Raw genomic sequence first — 16,185 nt, 5'->3', positions numbered from 1 at the left:
ACGTGTGCCAAGCAGAGGCAGGTGAGAGGCATGGGAGGAGGGTTTTGAGCACATTGAGTCTGGAATGCAAGGTGGACTGTGCATCTGAGTCCCTGAGCTTGCCTATGGGCAGGAAGCTGGTATGGAGGGACTGCTGGGCAGTGGGGCAAGGGGCTAGGAGGGGTAGATATGGAGGGGGGAAATGCTTTGTCCAGTCTTGAGATGTGCCATCATTTGTTCTTTTAATAAGCAACGGCTATTCAACTCACTCACTGTGCTTTGTTGACCAGGAAGCCTTGCTGATATTTTACTTTATTCTGGTGTGTTACTTGAATTCTGATTTTACTTTTTCCTTTCAGGTCTTGTTTTGCCGTCTCACTGATGAGCAGCATAAAGTCTACCAGAATTTCATTGATTCCAAAGAAGTTTATGGGATTCTCAATGGAGAGAATCAGGTCAGTCAAGAGCAGAAGCTGGAGAAATGAGCTGTGAACCAGGGGTGGGGGGGCAAGAAAGGAAACTGGTATCTAGAGTGTACCCAGCTCCTCCCATCATGCCACCTTTGTTAGCCACATGCCACCTGTGGCTGGATACTGATCATAGCTACAGCATGAACACATGGCACCTGTGGGAGGTTGGATCTTCCAGCTGTGGAACTGAATCCTAAGTCTCTTTGCTGGAGGAATAATCACATTGTTGAGTTTTCTCAGAAATTATGAACAGTCTAGGGAAGTGATTATGAGGTTTTTGTAAGTTTCAGCAGCTTCTTAAGTGAGTCCCATTCCCCAGTAGACTACTGCCATGCCTGTTTCTCAGGGTTCCCACTCCCGCCCCCAGCAGCCAGGGAAATAACTGCCACGTTAGAAATGCAATGTAACTCTGGTTCACATGCCTCAGGTTCTAATTCTTATTGTCTCCAGTGTGTAGAAGGAATTTATCTATGGTCATTCTGTTCCTTCTAACGCTATGACAACTCCTTTTATTGTAGTCAAGAATATGGGAGTTACTCAACAGGATCTTCTCAGGAAATCCCATCATATAAAGCATACAAATATGATATAATTTGTCTTTCTGAAACACCTTCTCATTACAGAGTGTCCCTAAGCATTTAAGTGAGAATGTGTTTCTGGGACTGCTTATCTGGTGGCAATATCATGGCCCAGCTGAGGCATGTGCCAGAAGCCTGTGAATTTTACTTGGTTCATGCTGACACTGGGTCAAGCATTGCTGTGATGCTCCTGAAAACACTGTGGTGAGAGCTTTTCAGTATAAAGCCCTTTCAGAAGTGAGAGAGCATGCCTTCAATTCAGATACACTCCCTTTTGTCCACTATGGGGAACTATAGGACTGTTGCTCTTGACTCCAGCGCTGTGGTCTAGTGGAAGAAAAGCCCTGAGTGATGGGGCTTGAGAGGAGGCCTGAGGGACTGGGGACCCATGTCGAATGTAAGGAAAGCACACACTACTGGGTTGAGTGGGCACCCTGAGGAAGATGCACTTTTCACATTCTTTTCTGTCTTGGTATTATTGCCATTGGCAAGTACTCAGCATTCAGCAGGGGCATGTGACTGGTTAGTAAGTGCATGTGGTAAGTTCCTCATAGGCACAAGTCTGAGGCATCAGATCCGCATGGCCCTTCTTTATACACAGTACCTCCCCTGTGCCTTGTTTCACTGATTTGACATGCAAGTTCCTAGGGACACAAGAGATTTGTTCTTGCTGTCATCCTGGTGAAGCTGTTTCTTTAAGGTGTTTTTGGAATAAGCCTTAGCAATCCAGTCCGTTGGGCATTGGCCTTCCCCACAGCAAGGACATGCTTGTGTGTCCTTTAACCCAAGCTGAGTTCTACAGCCTCACCTTGTCACATTGGAGGTACACTGAGTCCTTTCAGAAGCCCACACGACCTAACACATCCTTACACCCAGGTGTTGGCACATTCAGGTTTTGTTATTTGTCTCATTGAACATTTCTCCGCAGGTTCTTGCTCTAGCAGTGGCGGGTGTTTCTAAACCATTCATACCCACCCATCTTTCCATATACTTCTCATATGCCTCCAAGCTGATGGTCTAAGTCATTTTCCAGTGTATAAAGAATGTAAGCTATACTTGAAAGCTTGAATTTTCTAGTAGCCATGTTAAAAAGGTAAAAAGAAAAGCAAGTGAAATGAATGTTGATGATATGCTTTTATTTAACCTAATGTGTTCGAAATATTACGTAGTCAAAATTTTTTAATGCTTGATATATCTTGCCTTCTCTTTTGGGATTGTATTGTAAGATTGTGTATCTTACATCTGCAGTATATCTTAATTGGGAGTGCCTACTCATCTTATTATGCTCAGTGGTCATATGTGGCTAGTGGCTACTGTCTTGTACAGTAGAAGTAGAGAGGAGTTAAAATGAATTAAAGATGGCCCTTTGGGCAGTTTTTTTTATTATTTCTTTTTACAAGATTTTTTAAAAAATTATTTACTTTTCTTTTCACAATTTTTATTAACATTTTCCATGATTATAAAAAATATCCCATGGTAATATACTCCCTCTCCCCACCCACACTTTCCCCTTTGAAATTCCATTCTCCATCATATTACCTCCCCATCTCAATCATTGTACTTACATATATACAATACCAACCTATTAAGTACCCTCCTCCTTTCCTTTCTCTTCCCTTTATATCTCCTTTTAAACTTACTGGCCTCTGCTACTAAGTATTTTCCTTCTCACGCAGAAGCCCAATCATCTGTAGCTAGGATCCACATATGAGGGAGAACATGTGGCACTTGGCTTTCTGGGCCTGGGTTACCTCACTTAGTATAATCCTTTCCCGATTTATCCATTTTTCTGCAAATTTCATAACTTCATTTTTCTTTACCACTGAGTAGAACTCCATTGTATAAATGTGCCACATCTTCATTATCCACTCATCAGTTGAGGGACATCTAGGCTGGTTCCATTTCCCAGCTATTATAAATTGAGCAGCAATAAACATGGTTGAGCATATACTTCTAAGGAAATGAGATGAGTCCTTAGGATATATGCCTAGGAGTGCTGTAGCTGGGTCATATGGTAGATGAATCTTTAGCTGTTTTAGGAACCTTCACACTGATTTCCACAATGGCTGGACCAGATTGCATTCCCACCAGCAGAGTAGAAGGGTTCTTCTTTTTCCACATCTCCGCCAACATTTATGATCATTTGTTTTCATGATGGTAGCCAATCTGACAGGAGTGAGATGGAATCTCAATGTAGTTTTAATCTGCATTTCCCTGATGACTAGTGACGTAGAACATTTTTTTAGATGCTTATATGCCATTCGTGTTTCTTCCTTTGAGGATGCTCTATTTAGCTCTATAGCCCATTTTTTGATTGGCTTGTTTGATTCCTTATTATTTAACTTTTTGAGTTCTTTGTATATCTTAGATATCAATCCTATATCAGATATGTAGCTGGCGAAGATTTTTTCCCATTCTGTAGGTTGCCTCTTTGCTTTTTTCACTGTCATTTGCAGTGCAAAATCTTTGTCATTTCATGAGGTCCCAGTGATTAATCTGTAGTTTTATTGCCTGAGTAATTGGGGTTGTATTCAGAAAGTCTTTGCCAAGACCAATATGTTGAAGGGTTTCCCCTACTTTTTCCTCTAGCAGTTTCAGAGTTTCAGGTCTGATGTTAAGATCTTTAATCCATTTGGACTTAATTCTTATGCATGGAGAGAGAGAAGAATCTATTTTCATCCTTCTGCAGATATTTATCCAGTTTTCAAAACACCATTTGCTGAAGAGGCTGTCTCTTCTCCAATGAGTATTTTTGGCATTTTTATCGAATATCAGGTGGCTATAGCTACTTGGGCTTACATCTGGGTCCTCTATTCTGTTCCACTGATCTACATGTCTGTTTTTGTGCCAGTACCATGCTGTTTTTGTTACTATGGCTCTGTAGTATAGGTTAAAATCAGGTATGGTGATACCACCAACCTTATTTTTGTTGCTCAGTATTATTTTAGATATTCGAGGGTTTTTGTGATTCCAAATGAATTTTTGGATTGTTTTTTCTGTTTCCATGAAGAAAGCCTTTGGAATTTTGATAGGGATTGTATTAAATGTGTAGATTGCTTTAGGTAAGATTGCCATTTTCACAATGTTGATTCTTCCAATCCAGGAACAAGGGATGTTTCTCCACTTTCTAGTGTCTTCTGCAATTTCTTGCTTGAGTGTTTTAAAGTTCTCATTGTAGAGATTCTTTACTCCCTTGGTTAGGTTTATTCCAAGGTACTTTATTTTATTTTATTTTATTTTAATCTTTGGGGAGTTTTGACAGTGTTCCTAAATTAACTCAGATCTTTTTATTTTTTTGTGTAACTATTCTTTACTAGCTAAATTGACCATACCCTTTGATGATTGGCTTTAATTTCTGGTTCCTCTTTTTCTACTTGTACTTTTACACCAGTGAGTTTGATTTGAGTTACACTATGAAAGCAGTAGAAAACCTTATTCTCATAGTTTTGTTAGTGCCTGAGGCATTGGGGCTAGTGCTCAGAGAAGCATTAAATCTCAAGACCTTCTTTTATAGAGAGGGAAAATAAATCATCAGTAATTGGTAGCTGGGGAGATGGCTCAGCAACTAAATATACTTGCTTATAAGCTTGCCACCTGAGTTTGATTCCCCAGCACCCTTGTAAAGCCATATGCAGAGTGGCACGTGCATCTGTGATCCCAGTGCATTGATGGCAGTGGGAGGTAAAGTTGGGGGGATTCTGAAGATCTAGGGCCAGCTAGACTGGCACACAGTGGCACATACGAAACAATAGCAAGGGAGGCCCTGCCTCAAGCAAAACGGGAGGAAAGGACAGAGCCTCTGAGTTTGACCTCGGACCGCCACATGTGGGACTGTGGCATGTGCATGTCCATATACACACACATTATACAATTACATACGTATGTGAACACACACACCATAAAAAAATAAGGGGTATCAGTGATTGACTATAACCTCTGGACATGTTCAGTTCTATAGAATGTATTTTGTTTCCAAAGAAAGACTGTTATGGAAAGAACATGAGTGGAAGTTGGTTTTGGCTTGTGGTAGTCAGCTCTCTGTCAGTATGGGGGAAAGAGTTATCTGAGCTCATCATCTCAGAGGTCACTTGGCTCTCTGCTGTCTCTGGGTCTGTGGTGAGATGACAGCAGGGCAGGGAGCACACGGTTGAGTAAAGCTGTTGTCCTCGTGGCAGCTGGGATGTGAAAGTCAGAGCTGGAGACAGGAAATGGCCCCCAAGGGCACACTCTCACACTTAACGCCCTTCAGTTAGGTCCCACCTCCTATGTTTCCATCACTTTTAAGAACTCATCAATAGGTGATCCTTGGATGGGGTCAGAACCCTCGCCATCCAGTCACTCCCACTTCTGAACACTGCTCTGTGGGGTCGGGCCTTGCACACAGGGCCTGGTAGGGGACATTGATGATCCAGACTGCAGCACAGCTTCTAATAATGCTGGAGAAGAAACTTAAGAAATGGTGAAGAATAGCTCTGCAGTCGTGTCACATAGAACAGCCTTCCTCTCTCCCTTCTTATTTTGGAGGGGTGAGCTGAGTTCATGTATGTTCTTTTCTACCACAGATATTCTCTGGACTTGTAGCCCTAAGAAAAATCTGCAACCACCCCGATCTCTTTTCTGGTGGACCCAAGAACCTCAGTGGTCTTCCAGATGATGAACAAGAAGAAGACCAGTTTGGATACTGGAAACGTTCTGGGAAGATGATCGTTGTTGAGTCTTTATTGAAAATATGGCACAAACAGGGCCAGCGAGTGCTGCTGTTTTCTCAGTCCAGGCAGGTGAGTGCACAAATTGTGTCCAGGAAACAAGCTGTTCTTAGGACTTAGGACCAGCTGTACAACAGATAGAATGTCGCCTGCAGGGCTGCCTCAGAGCTGTGCCACTGTTGCTGACATGGCAGCCCATGGGCCTCTAGCCTTTCTTTCAGAGTTTGTATTCAGAACTTATCTGTAGAAAGCTCACAATGTGATTCTGGTATCCAAGTGAGTTTAGGCTCCTTAAAGCATAAGGTATTATCAAAACTACTTTTGTAGCTGTTTTATTTCTCTGCTTTCAAGCAAGAAACTCCTCTCAACCCGGGCCCAATGGGGAGCGCATAGCATTGACACAGGTTGAGAAGTTCTTGCTGGGAGCATATTCAGTTTGCAGACTGTTTCTCCATCAACCCCAACAGATGCTACATATACTGGAAGTGTTCCTGCGAGCCCAGAAGTATTCCTACCTCAAGATGGACGGGACTACCACCATAGCATCAAGACAGCCGCTGATTGCAAAGTACAATGAGGTAATGAGGGACAGCTGGAGCTGCTGTCTGTGCAGGGAAGGAACTGAGCATGCCCATGGCCACTGCCAGCTGAGCAATGTTCATGTCTTCTGAGGCGTTTTGCTTTGAACTGTACTCTTTCGGATTGTTAGAGAGTGGGCATGCAAGATATTAGGGATTGGAGGCTAAGACTGGAGAAGAAATTTATGAAACTGTTAAAGAATGGCCAGTGCAAGTGTGTGTGTGTGTGTGTGTGTGTGTGTGTGTGTGTGCGCGCGCGCGCGCGCACCCATGTGTACTTGAAAAATGTGTCTTTCTACTTGGCAGCCTAATTTTTAAACATTGCTAATGTAATTAGTAAAAATTAGGAACTATGAGGTGAGATTTTGGTTCACTAATGGTTTCTAGGGCACAGCTTGGGCTGTGGGGAACCACCAGGTGTTCACGCAGGTAGAGGTGGAGAGCTGTAACAGCTCTCAGATGTGCCCACTATGTTTTGGATCTTCCTTGTAGGATGCATCCATCTTCGTGTTTCTTCTGACCACGCGAGTAGGTGGCATTGGAGTCAACTTGACCGGGGCCAACAGAGTCATCATCTACGACCCTGATTGGAACCCAAGCACTGACACACAGGTCTGGCTTTCCTTCAAGACAGGTATTGTAGTAAATGGATGTTTGGCGGTTCACACCTTTGAAGACCGCTAGATGATAGTGTATTCCTTCTTGTGAAAGAACTGGAACTGACCAAGCATTAGTCACAGGCCGGGAGAGTCTTGAGCTGTTTATCTACCACATCCATTGCTAGCTGTGTGGTGACAAAAGCATGGGCAAAGTTAGGAACTCTTTTATTTTAGATCAAGATTGTTTGGCCCTCTTTTTGTTATCTGGCTGTTCACTGTCTTTATAGGCCTTAGGGCATACATGGCCTCATTAGTCAGAATCCTTCCTGGAGGACGAAAGGCAGTGATCTCTGCCTCTTGCATAGAGAAGGGCCCTTGTTGAGGTGTCTCTCTGCCGCAGGCCCGGGAGCGAGCATGGAGGATAGGTCAGAAGAAGCAGGTGACTGTGTACAGGCTTCTGACGGCTGGAACTATCGAGGAGAAGATATACCACCGGTCAGTATGTGGCAGCTGAACCTTGATGCCCCGCACCCAGGCTTTCAGCAAGGAGGGTTCTAAATGTCTCTTCATTTGAGAAGAATCATTGCTGCAACTTAAGGGATGTGTTGAAAAATACACCTCAATGGGTTATCAGTTAGCAAAAATATCTTTGAACCCTGATAATTCTAATTGAAAGACTGCTATGTGTAAGTTTGATGACAGTTGTTATCTGAAGGCAAAGTTCCCATCTACTGTAGTGTGCCATTTGCTTTTAGAAAAATTGAGAAGTACCAGCGTTGGAGCTGGCTTATTGGCATTTCCCTATACCACTTGACTTACATGACCCTTGTCAAGAGGTTGGTAGGATATTACTTTCTTCCTCTGACTTTCTGGGTCATGACTAGGGGACTTGAGGCAGTTGTAGCTTCGAAAGAGTCCAGACCTTTACCGACCTCTTCCTCTTCCTCATTAGGCTTCATTCTGTCCTGCACTTCAGCTCTTGCACTCATGAGTTGAATCCTGTGAGTAGAGAGCTGTGGCCTGGAGAACAAGTGACCAGGAAAGACAGTGTTGCATAGTGGTGACACCTGCTGGAGAAGGACAGTAGTATGGGGCCTCAAGCAAAAAGTGTGGGCCAACAGGTGGAAGCTGGGGGACAGGTCAGAATGAGTTCCATATAAAGTCCTGAATCTATCACAGGAAGGCACCAGGCAGTGCAAGGCAAGACACGAGCTGGGAATCTGACTCAGAGAGGCTGAGAGTCACATGAATGTATATGAACATATGAACAGATATTTTCCAAAATGGGATAAAATCTTGAAAGTTGAAAAGCTCACTAGATGTAGGTAACAAGCTATCATTTCTAGTTTAAATTCTGTAAAACTGGGGATACCACCTGATGTTTTATGTATGTATTGAATTGTAATTTTCCTGAAAGTTTGGATTCTTTAATTATTCGTAGATCTGTTGTTGTCACTCTTCTCATCTTGTTTTATAACTGGAATTTTGAGATATAAGTAAACATTTCATATTGGCATAATTTTTATCTTTTTAGGCAAATCTTCAAGCAGTTTCTGACAAACAGAGTGCTGAAAGACCCAAAACAAAGGCGATTTTTCAAATCTAATGATCTTTATGAGCTGTTCACTCTGACCAGCCCTGATGCATCCCAGAGCACTGAAACAAGTGCTATTTTTGCAGGTATCACACACAGTCATTGAACCTAAATGATCACCTGTGTAAGAATCCTGCAGTGTCACATTGGTTGTGTTTTCCCCTTTATAGGAACTGGTTCAGATGTTCAGACACCCAAACGCCATTCAAAAAGAAAAACTCAACCAGCTCCTGGAGTAGACTGTGACCTTCCAAAATGCAAGAAGCTGTCTGATTCAGACACATCTGCACGTGACACCATGTTGACTGAGGAGAAACCTGAGACAACAGGGGCTGAAGGAGATAGGGGACCTTCTAAAGAAAGTAGCCCTTTGAAAGATGACCACATGAGTGGTAATGAAACTGGCATTGTTGGCCTTGGAAATAAGACAAATGCCACGTCTGAGCCAGAGCAGCTGCCAGTGATAAACGAAAATGGAAAGTGTTCAGATTCTCTAGGAGTCAGCATAACACCCAAGCTCTCTGGTAAGACAAGTGTCCCAGAGAAGCAAGGCCCTTCCTATAAAGGGGAGTGCTGTCAGGTTCAAACACAGCCTCTTTGGGCAAGTGGACAAATGGAAGGTCATTCCTACAAGCACAAGTCAAAAACAAAACATGGTGTACCAAAAGAAGAGACCCCAGAGAAACATCTTTGGCCAAAGCAGACGCCTAGGACCTCCAGGCATTGCAAAGATGCCAGGTTTGAGGGAACTCGAGTCCCACACCTGGTGAAGAAAAGACGGTACCGCAAGCAGGAAGCTGAGCAGGAGGGGGAGGCCAAGCAGCGGAGCAGTGATGATTATGTTTTGGAAAAGCTTTTCAAAAAATCAGGTAATACTTTTTGATTGCGTCTGCACAGTCACGGGGTGCTAGGGTTAGGGAATAAGGAGGTTATTTATATGTGACAGCCTTTACTGATGGTGGTGACATTTTGGAAATTATATTTGCCTACTTTTCTGAAGAGTTGGAAGAATTTGAAACTTTGGGAAGCAATAATTTTTAACATGTTCACTTACAGGAGATGTTTTAAATAGATGTGTACTTCCTGAATGTTAATATTCAGTTTCTTTATATGTTCTAGGAAACTGTAAAGTAAGCAGGCATTGTATTTTTTCCCTCAGTGAAAATAACCTGTGGTGTTTTCCCATTAAGAATCTGTGCTAATGCTAATGTATGTGTTTAATAAGGAAACACTGATCAATTTCCATTGTTTGGAGTGTCTTCATTAGACATGGATGATGAATTTTTTAAAGATACCTCTCAGTATCTCTGAAAATGTCCATGGATGATACTGAAAAGATCATAGTAGGTTTATTAGATAATGGGTTTCCTAATATTCAACCAACCGTGAATTCCTAGAATCATTCTTTCCTGGGATATGCATGTTATTTTCTCATTTTGGTGTTAGGTTCTGCTTGCTAATGGATTTTAGTATTTTCTCATTGGCATTTGTAAGTGATACTGGTCTGTAGTTTTCTTTGTACAATGTTTATCAGTTACTTTATTTCTTCTATGTGTATTTACTGGTCTGTTTTACTACAAGAGTATCACTTTTGTCTAGTTTTTAACATAGATACATACAAAAAATTCTTGAAATGATTTTTTAAATTTGCCTTTTTCCCAATATAACTTTTTGACATTTATATTACATGAACTTACTTTTATTTTCTTTCTCTTAATTAAACTAAGTTACTGAATTAATGTCTTATGACTTTTTTTCAGTAAGCTAGGATTTTTATTTATTAAACCGAATTCATAGTTGATCTCTATCCCATTAACTTGTTTTTAGTTTTATTATTTTCATTCTAATGCTTTTGTTGTATTTTTTGTGAGTTCTGGGGTCTTAAATTTTCTAACTCGTACATGGAAATTTAATTCATTTATTATTATTATTTTTGGTTTGTTGAGGTTGGGTCTCACTCTGGCTCAGGCTGACCTGGAATTCACTATGTAGTCTCAGGGCGGCCTTGAACTCATGGTGATCAATCCTCCTACCCTGCCTCCCGAGTGCTGGGATTAAAGGCATGTGCCACCACGCCTGGCTCATTTATTATTTTTTTGATACAATTATTATATAGCCCAGGATGGCCTAAAACTTTCTGATCCTCCTGAGTCTTTGATTACAGACATACGCTACCTTGCCTAGCTGTCTCATTTTTATTGGTGTAAGTGTTTAGGATTAGGCATTTCTCACTGATTACTTTATTAAGTGGATCTCAGTAATTCTAATATGTAGCATTTTCTTACTCATCTCTTTTTAGAAATTCAATAATTCTGCCTTGTCTTTTTCCTTCCACTGTGAGTTTATTAGATTTTTACTCTTATGGGAAGTCAGGAAGAAAGTAAATGTTAAAGTTGTGATTAAAGCATTTTGCTTCAATTACTTCAAAGCAAAAATAATTAATAAACTCTTCCCTTCAGGGTAACGGTGAATGTGAATAGAAACAGCATTTGTGTAGTCACACTTGCCACTCTGAAAATAGTAGCTGAACAGGTTCAGTGTTTTCTGTGCTGGATGCTAAGCTGTCGCCCTGCACACTCTGAGCTATCACTACTGCTGCTCTTGTCTTGTTCTTAGTGGGCGTGCACAGTGTCGTGAAGCACGATGCCATCGTGGACGGGGCCAGCCCCGATTATGTGCTGGTGGAGGCAGAGGCCAGCCGCGTGGCTCAGGACGCCTTGAAAGCCCTGAGGCTCTCTCGTCAGCAGTGTCTGGGGGCAGCATCTGGTGTTCCCACCTGGACTGGCCAAAGGGGCATTTCTGGTGCACCAGCAGGACTAAAGTAAGAGACCTGTCCCCGCCATGCTTGCAGGGTGCTCTGAGAGTTGGGGTGCAATCAGGGCAGAGACTTGCTTCTCTAGGCAGAAATTCTCTCAGGATGGCCTTGGGTCAGCTAGATCTCACTGACTTGGAAAAATACCTCTTCCTTTCATCTGCTTTCCAGAGAGTACTTTTCAGGGGAAGAAGTGATGAGGTATTTGAGAAATGATATTAAAAATAAGAACTGCAAGTAGTGACTAGCTATTAATAAGGCAGCATATAGCAGCCAATAACTAGTGTGCTGTTTATGATACTCTTTGAGAAGACTCACCCACATATGTACCCAGGAAGGGTATTGCTGCTCTGAGAGGTGGCGCTCACATCCCACAACAGCAGCTGATTGGAGCAGTGGATGGGTGTAGAACAGCTCAGGGTTCTGGAGGTCACAGTTTTCCTGGGAAGAGTTTAGTTGCTGTCACAGCAGCTCACATCTCACCTACTGCACTTCTTTTCCTTATTTAGGAGTAGATTTGGTCAGAAAAGGAACTCCAGCCTTCCCACACAACGTCTGTCTTCTTCATCTCCAACAGAAAAATGTCAGGTAACAGGATAGCATGGCTGTGTTCCATGTGTGAGACTTGCTTGATTGAATGGCCAGGAAAATGTCACTGGATTTGGATGTGAAGAAACTGTTACAACTGGTGTTAGTAATACCTGCTGCTGGTGGTGTAGGCTGAGTTATAATCTAAAAGGGTTGCTAACTTCCTAAACACAAGCTCTGGCTTGCCCTTAGGAAATTAATACAGTGCAGCTCACCTGTCTGGAGTGAACAAGCCAGCTCGAGACCAGTTCTCTGGCCCAAGGGTCCAGGGAGCTGCCTTGAGTAGCGGGCAGGTAGATGCCCATCTTCCCCGGTGCTGCCGTCGTGGTGACACTGGGACAGCACAACTGTGTGTCTTTCAGACTAAGGGTGTGCTAACGCTCCAACTTAAGACTCCTGGGTCAAGACCCCAGTTTTAGGTCACTCTGAATGCATTTAAGTGTGGAGAACTTTTTTGATTTCCAGTGTTCTGTGCTTTTAGCAGCAGGTGTTTGAGGCCCTTTCCAGGTTAAATACGTGTTGTTATTTTGTGTATAGAGCGTGTGTGGGTGTGTTGTGCAAGTATGTGCACACGTGTGTGTATGGAGGCCAGAGATTGACGTTAGATGTCTTCCTTAGTTGCCTCTACCATACTCCTTTTTTTTTTTGAATTTTTATGAGAGAGTGAGACAGAATCAGCATGTTAGGGCCTCAGCCACTGCAGTCAAACTCCAGACATGTGCGCCATCTTGTGTGCATGTGCAAACTTGCATCACCTTGTGCATCTGGCTTACGTGGGAATTGGAGAGTAGAACATGGGTCCTTAGGTTTTGCAGACAAGTTCCTTAACTACTAAGCTGTCTCTCCAGCCCCACCATACTTTTTTGTTGTTGTTTTTTGTTTGTTTGTTTGTTTTTGTTTTATAAGGCAGGGTTTCGCTGTAGCCCAGGCTGACCTGGAATTCACTATGTAGTCTCAGGGTGGCCTTGAAGTCACGGTGATCCTCCTGCCTCTGCCTCCTGAGTGCTGCTCTACCATACTTTTTGAGACAGGGTCTCTTACTGAACCTAGAACTTGCCAGTTTGGATAAACTAGCTGTCCTCCGTTTCTCCTTCCCGGTGCTAGGGTTACAGGTGCATGCCACACATCTGGATTTTTGCATGGGTTCCAGGAATCCAAACTCAGGCCCCATGTTTACACCATGAACACTGCTGACTTAGCTATCTCCCCAGCCCCAGTGTTGTTTTAAGGAAACTCACGTGAGGTCAGGAAGAGAAAGAAGGCTTAAAAGTGAAGAAAAGGGAATACAGCGATGGTTATGGCTCCTTCCATAGTGTGAATCAGGTTGCAGGAGCCACAGCAGCTTTCGGTGGCTGGAGACACTGCTCAGCTCCAGTGCCACGCCTAGAGGGCAGCACCTCCCTCTGTCTTCCTCAGCGTTTACTCAGTGGTCTCCAGGGGTTGGCCTCATTTCCCTGCTGTCCTGCGTGTTTGTTTCAGAAATGTTCTTGCCAGTATTGGGTAGATTTGGATGTCCATCTCTCCTTGGCATTAGATTGGGTTTTCGTCTTTTTCCGTGACTTCACAGCCTGGTATCTGGGTCATTTTGTGGGGGCATGTGCTAGGAATTCAGCCTGTCAGTATGTGGTCTGTCTTCTCTCTCCAGGATGCTGTGAAAAAGAAAGAAAAGGACCAAGACTCCGAGCACTTCAGTGGCAAAGCAGAAGGCGCAGAGTCTTCCTCCGGGGCCCCCACTTCCTCCTCGCTCCTGGCCCGCATGAGGGCGCGAAACCACCTGATTCTGCCCGAACGCCTGGAAAGTGACCGTGGGCACCTTCCTGTGCCCTCCTCCGCGCCTCCCTCCTCCACAGAACATGACGACCTACTGGTAGAAATGAGGAACTTCATTGCTTTCCAGGCACAGGTGGACGGCCAGGCCAGCACTCAGGAGATCCTACAGGAATTTGAGTCCAAGCTCTCTGTTTCACAGTCTTGTGTCTTTCGAGAACTGCTGAGAAATCTGTGTACCTTTCATAGAACTGGTGGTGAAGGGATTTGGAAACTCAAGCCAGAATACTGCTGAACAGTGTTTCTCTTTAGACTCTTAATTCACTTTTCTAATGGAATTTTGGGTCATTAATCCTGTGATTAGTGATCATGTGTTTATGGAAGGAGATTGGTTATACTTGATGTTTACTTTAAATGGCATCTACCTCAAAAATTTTAAGAAGAAAATATTTGGGGTTTTTGATTTTTTTTTTTTTTATTTTAGGGGCACTGAATTACATTTTAAAATCAGGGACAAAATAGTTGCTTCTTGGAGTATTTTGTTTCTTAACCCAAAAAATACTGTCCAGGAGCACATTTCTATTCATTTTTTTTAAGAACAGAAGTACTCATTTTTTAAAGAACAGAAGTCTTAATTATTTTATTGTTGCTAGAACTATGTCTTATATTTAGTCTAGCCTGTTTGATGAATTAGTTCATTGGTATCTGATAACAGCAATATTTTTATGCATGACTTTTAAATGTTTCAGTCCCAGTTGTCACAAAAAAAATGATGACTTAAGACTTATCTATCAATTCATACTGGTTTTAAACAGCCTTTAGAGTACTATCAAATCCTTTTGTGTGTGTTGGTGGAGGGGGGGAGGGTTCCACTGGAGTGGAACCCAGTGCCTTGCACTGAGAGCTCCATTTGTAAGGCATGAAATGTGTGGGTAATTAAAAATAAAGGGGAATATTTCTGTAAAGTCATAGACTTTTCACTTTACTCTGGGTATACTTTAAGCAGTATTCTACCCCACACACTGTTGGCTTTAGGAAAATGAAATGTGCTATCGTAAAACAAGCAAGAAGACAAAAACCCTAAGGTCAAGCAGAAACATAAGTGTGTAAAACAGTGCTGTAGACAGCAGCCAGTTATGACCTTGTTATGGCCAGCCCCACAGTCCACTCATTGTGTCCTCAACACGGGGTGGTCTCCAAGCGTTTGATGGCCTTACTGAGCCGTGGGTGCTGGCGCCGGTCATTTCAAGTGAGTACTGTTATCTCCTTCCCGGCTGCCCTCCTCTATTTCCTTGACCCTGTCCTGGTGTAGTGGGTGGTTCTGAGCTTTGACTCAGCTGTGAGTGTGTTAGGATTCTGCATGGGATGGCCTCCATCCCGTTACTTTCCCTACCTCTGTTTTTCTTGTCTGTTCTCATGGTCGTTTTATCACCTTGTCTTGGAAGTCCCTGTTTTCTCCAGTTCATTGTGCTGCTTAAGTTTCTTCTGTCGCCATCATGGTGAGATGCGCTTCTTGGATGAGTTGCCGTGGCTTGCTGCTGCTCCTCGGCATTCTCTGGGTCCATGAGCCTCGCTCCCATTCCAGGCCCCTGTGTGTTTGCTCCTGCAGTGGCTTCCTGGGACAGCTGTGTCCGAGGTGCTGCTTGTTCATCCCTGTGGCCCACACAGGACACGTCTGGGCAGGAGCAGCTCTGCTGGGCTGCATGCGGCTTTGGCTACAGGATGGTGTAGCCTGGCTGTCTCCTTTCTGAGCTTTCGTCAGATGATCGATCAGGCCAGTGACTCCCTCCTGTAGGCAGTGGTAGCCTGGCTGTCAGGATTCCCATCCCAGTCCCGTCTCCTGCTTCCTTTTGGGAAGTCTGGCCCCTGCCCTCCCACCCCCCGCCCTGCCCTCCCTCCCTCCTTTCTTTGTAGTTTGGGTCATAGATTTTGAAGGAGGAAGATTTTATTATTTTCTTCACTTGACCATCATTAACTAAAGGCCATAGGAGAGATTTTTAAAACAGGCTAGTTAAGTCCTAAACATGAGTACTTGACTTAGAAGGAAGCCAAAACTGCTGATTACTTTGTTTCTGGGAAGTCTTTAGTTTTACTTTTGTAATTATTAGCCTGTAAGAAAACAGTGCCTCACTTGATCTCAAAGTAAAGTACTGGCCTGGTTTGTTAGTGAGGGGCATTGGGGCATCTCTCTTACAGCATCTGAAATCTAAGTTATATTAAGCTAGATAAGGTATAGACATCTCTAGTTAAAAATTACTGTCAAAGCTGGGTGTGGTGGCACACGCCTGTAATTCCAGTACTTGGGAGGCAGAGGTAGGAGGATCGCTGAGTTTGAGGCCAGCCTAAGACTACAGAGTGAATTGCAGGTCAGCCTGAGCTCGAGGGAGACCCTACCTTGGAAAACCAAAAAAGAAAAGTAGGAAGAAAAAAAAAGTTACTGTTGAATGTTAGGATGTAGTAAATACAAGGCGGACCTTGTTCCAGCTGTCCCACTGTCATGCCCGCCCTGGGTAG

General features: G+C 43.3%; 1 protein-coding gene across 4 annotated transcripts in view; it reads left to right on the top strand.

Annotated features, from left to right (window-relative positions):
* Ercc6 (ERCC excision repair 6, chromatin remodeling factor) overlaps positions 1–15,556 on the top strand; it is an 84,151-nt gene extending 68,595 nt beyond the window's left edge. For all 4 annotated transcript variants that reach the window (XM_045137442.1, XM_004658042.2, XM_045137444.1 and 1 more), the window contains 10 exons: positions 339–434; positions 5,590–5,805; positions 6,201–6,311; positions 6,804–6,923; positions 7,311–7,405; positions 8,445–8,590; positions 8,675–9,373; positions 11,121–11,325; positions 11,826–11,904; positions 13,550–15,556. In XM_045137442.1, the coding sequence (XP_044993377.1) occupies positions 339–434; positions 5,590–5,805; positions 6,201–6,311; positions 6,804–6,923; positions 7,311–7,405; positions 8,445–8,590; positions 8,675–9,373; positions 11,121–11,325; positions 11,826–11,904; positions 13,550–13,966 (2,184 nt within the window). In that variant the 3' untranslated portion in view covers positions 13,967–15,556. The remainder of the gene's footprint in view (positions 1–338; positions 435–5,589; positions 5,806–6,200; positions 6,312–6,803; positions 6,924–7,310; positions 7,406–8,444; positions 8,591–8,674; positions 9,374–11,120; positions 11,326–11,825; positions 11,905–13,549) is intronic.
* Positions 15,557–16,185: the final 629 nt, after the last annotated feature.

This window comes from Jaculus jaculus, chromosome 18, assembly GCF_020740685.1.
Source record: "Jaculus jaculus isolate mJacJac1 chromosome 18, mJacJac1.mat.Y.cur, whole genome shotgun sequence".
Classification (NCBI taxonomy): domain Eukaryota; kingdom Metazoa; phylum Chordata; class Mammalia; order Rodentia; family Dipodidae; genus Jaculus; species Jaculus jaculus.
This window is presented reverse-complemented; position numbering and strand designations above follow the sequence as displayed.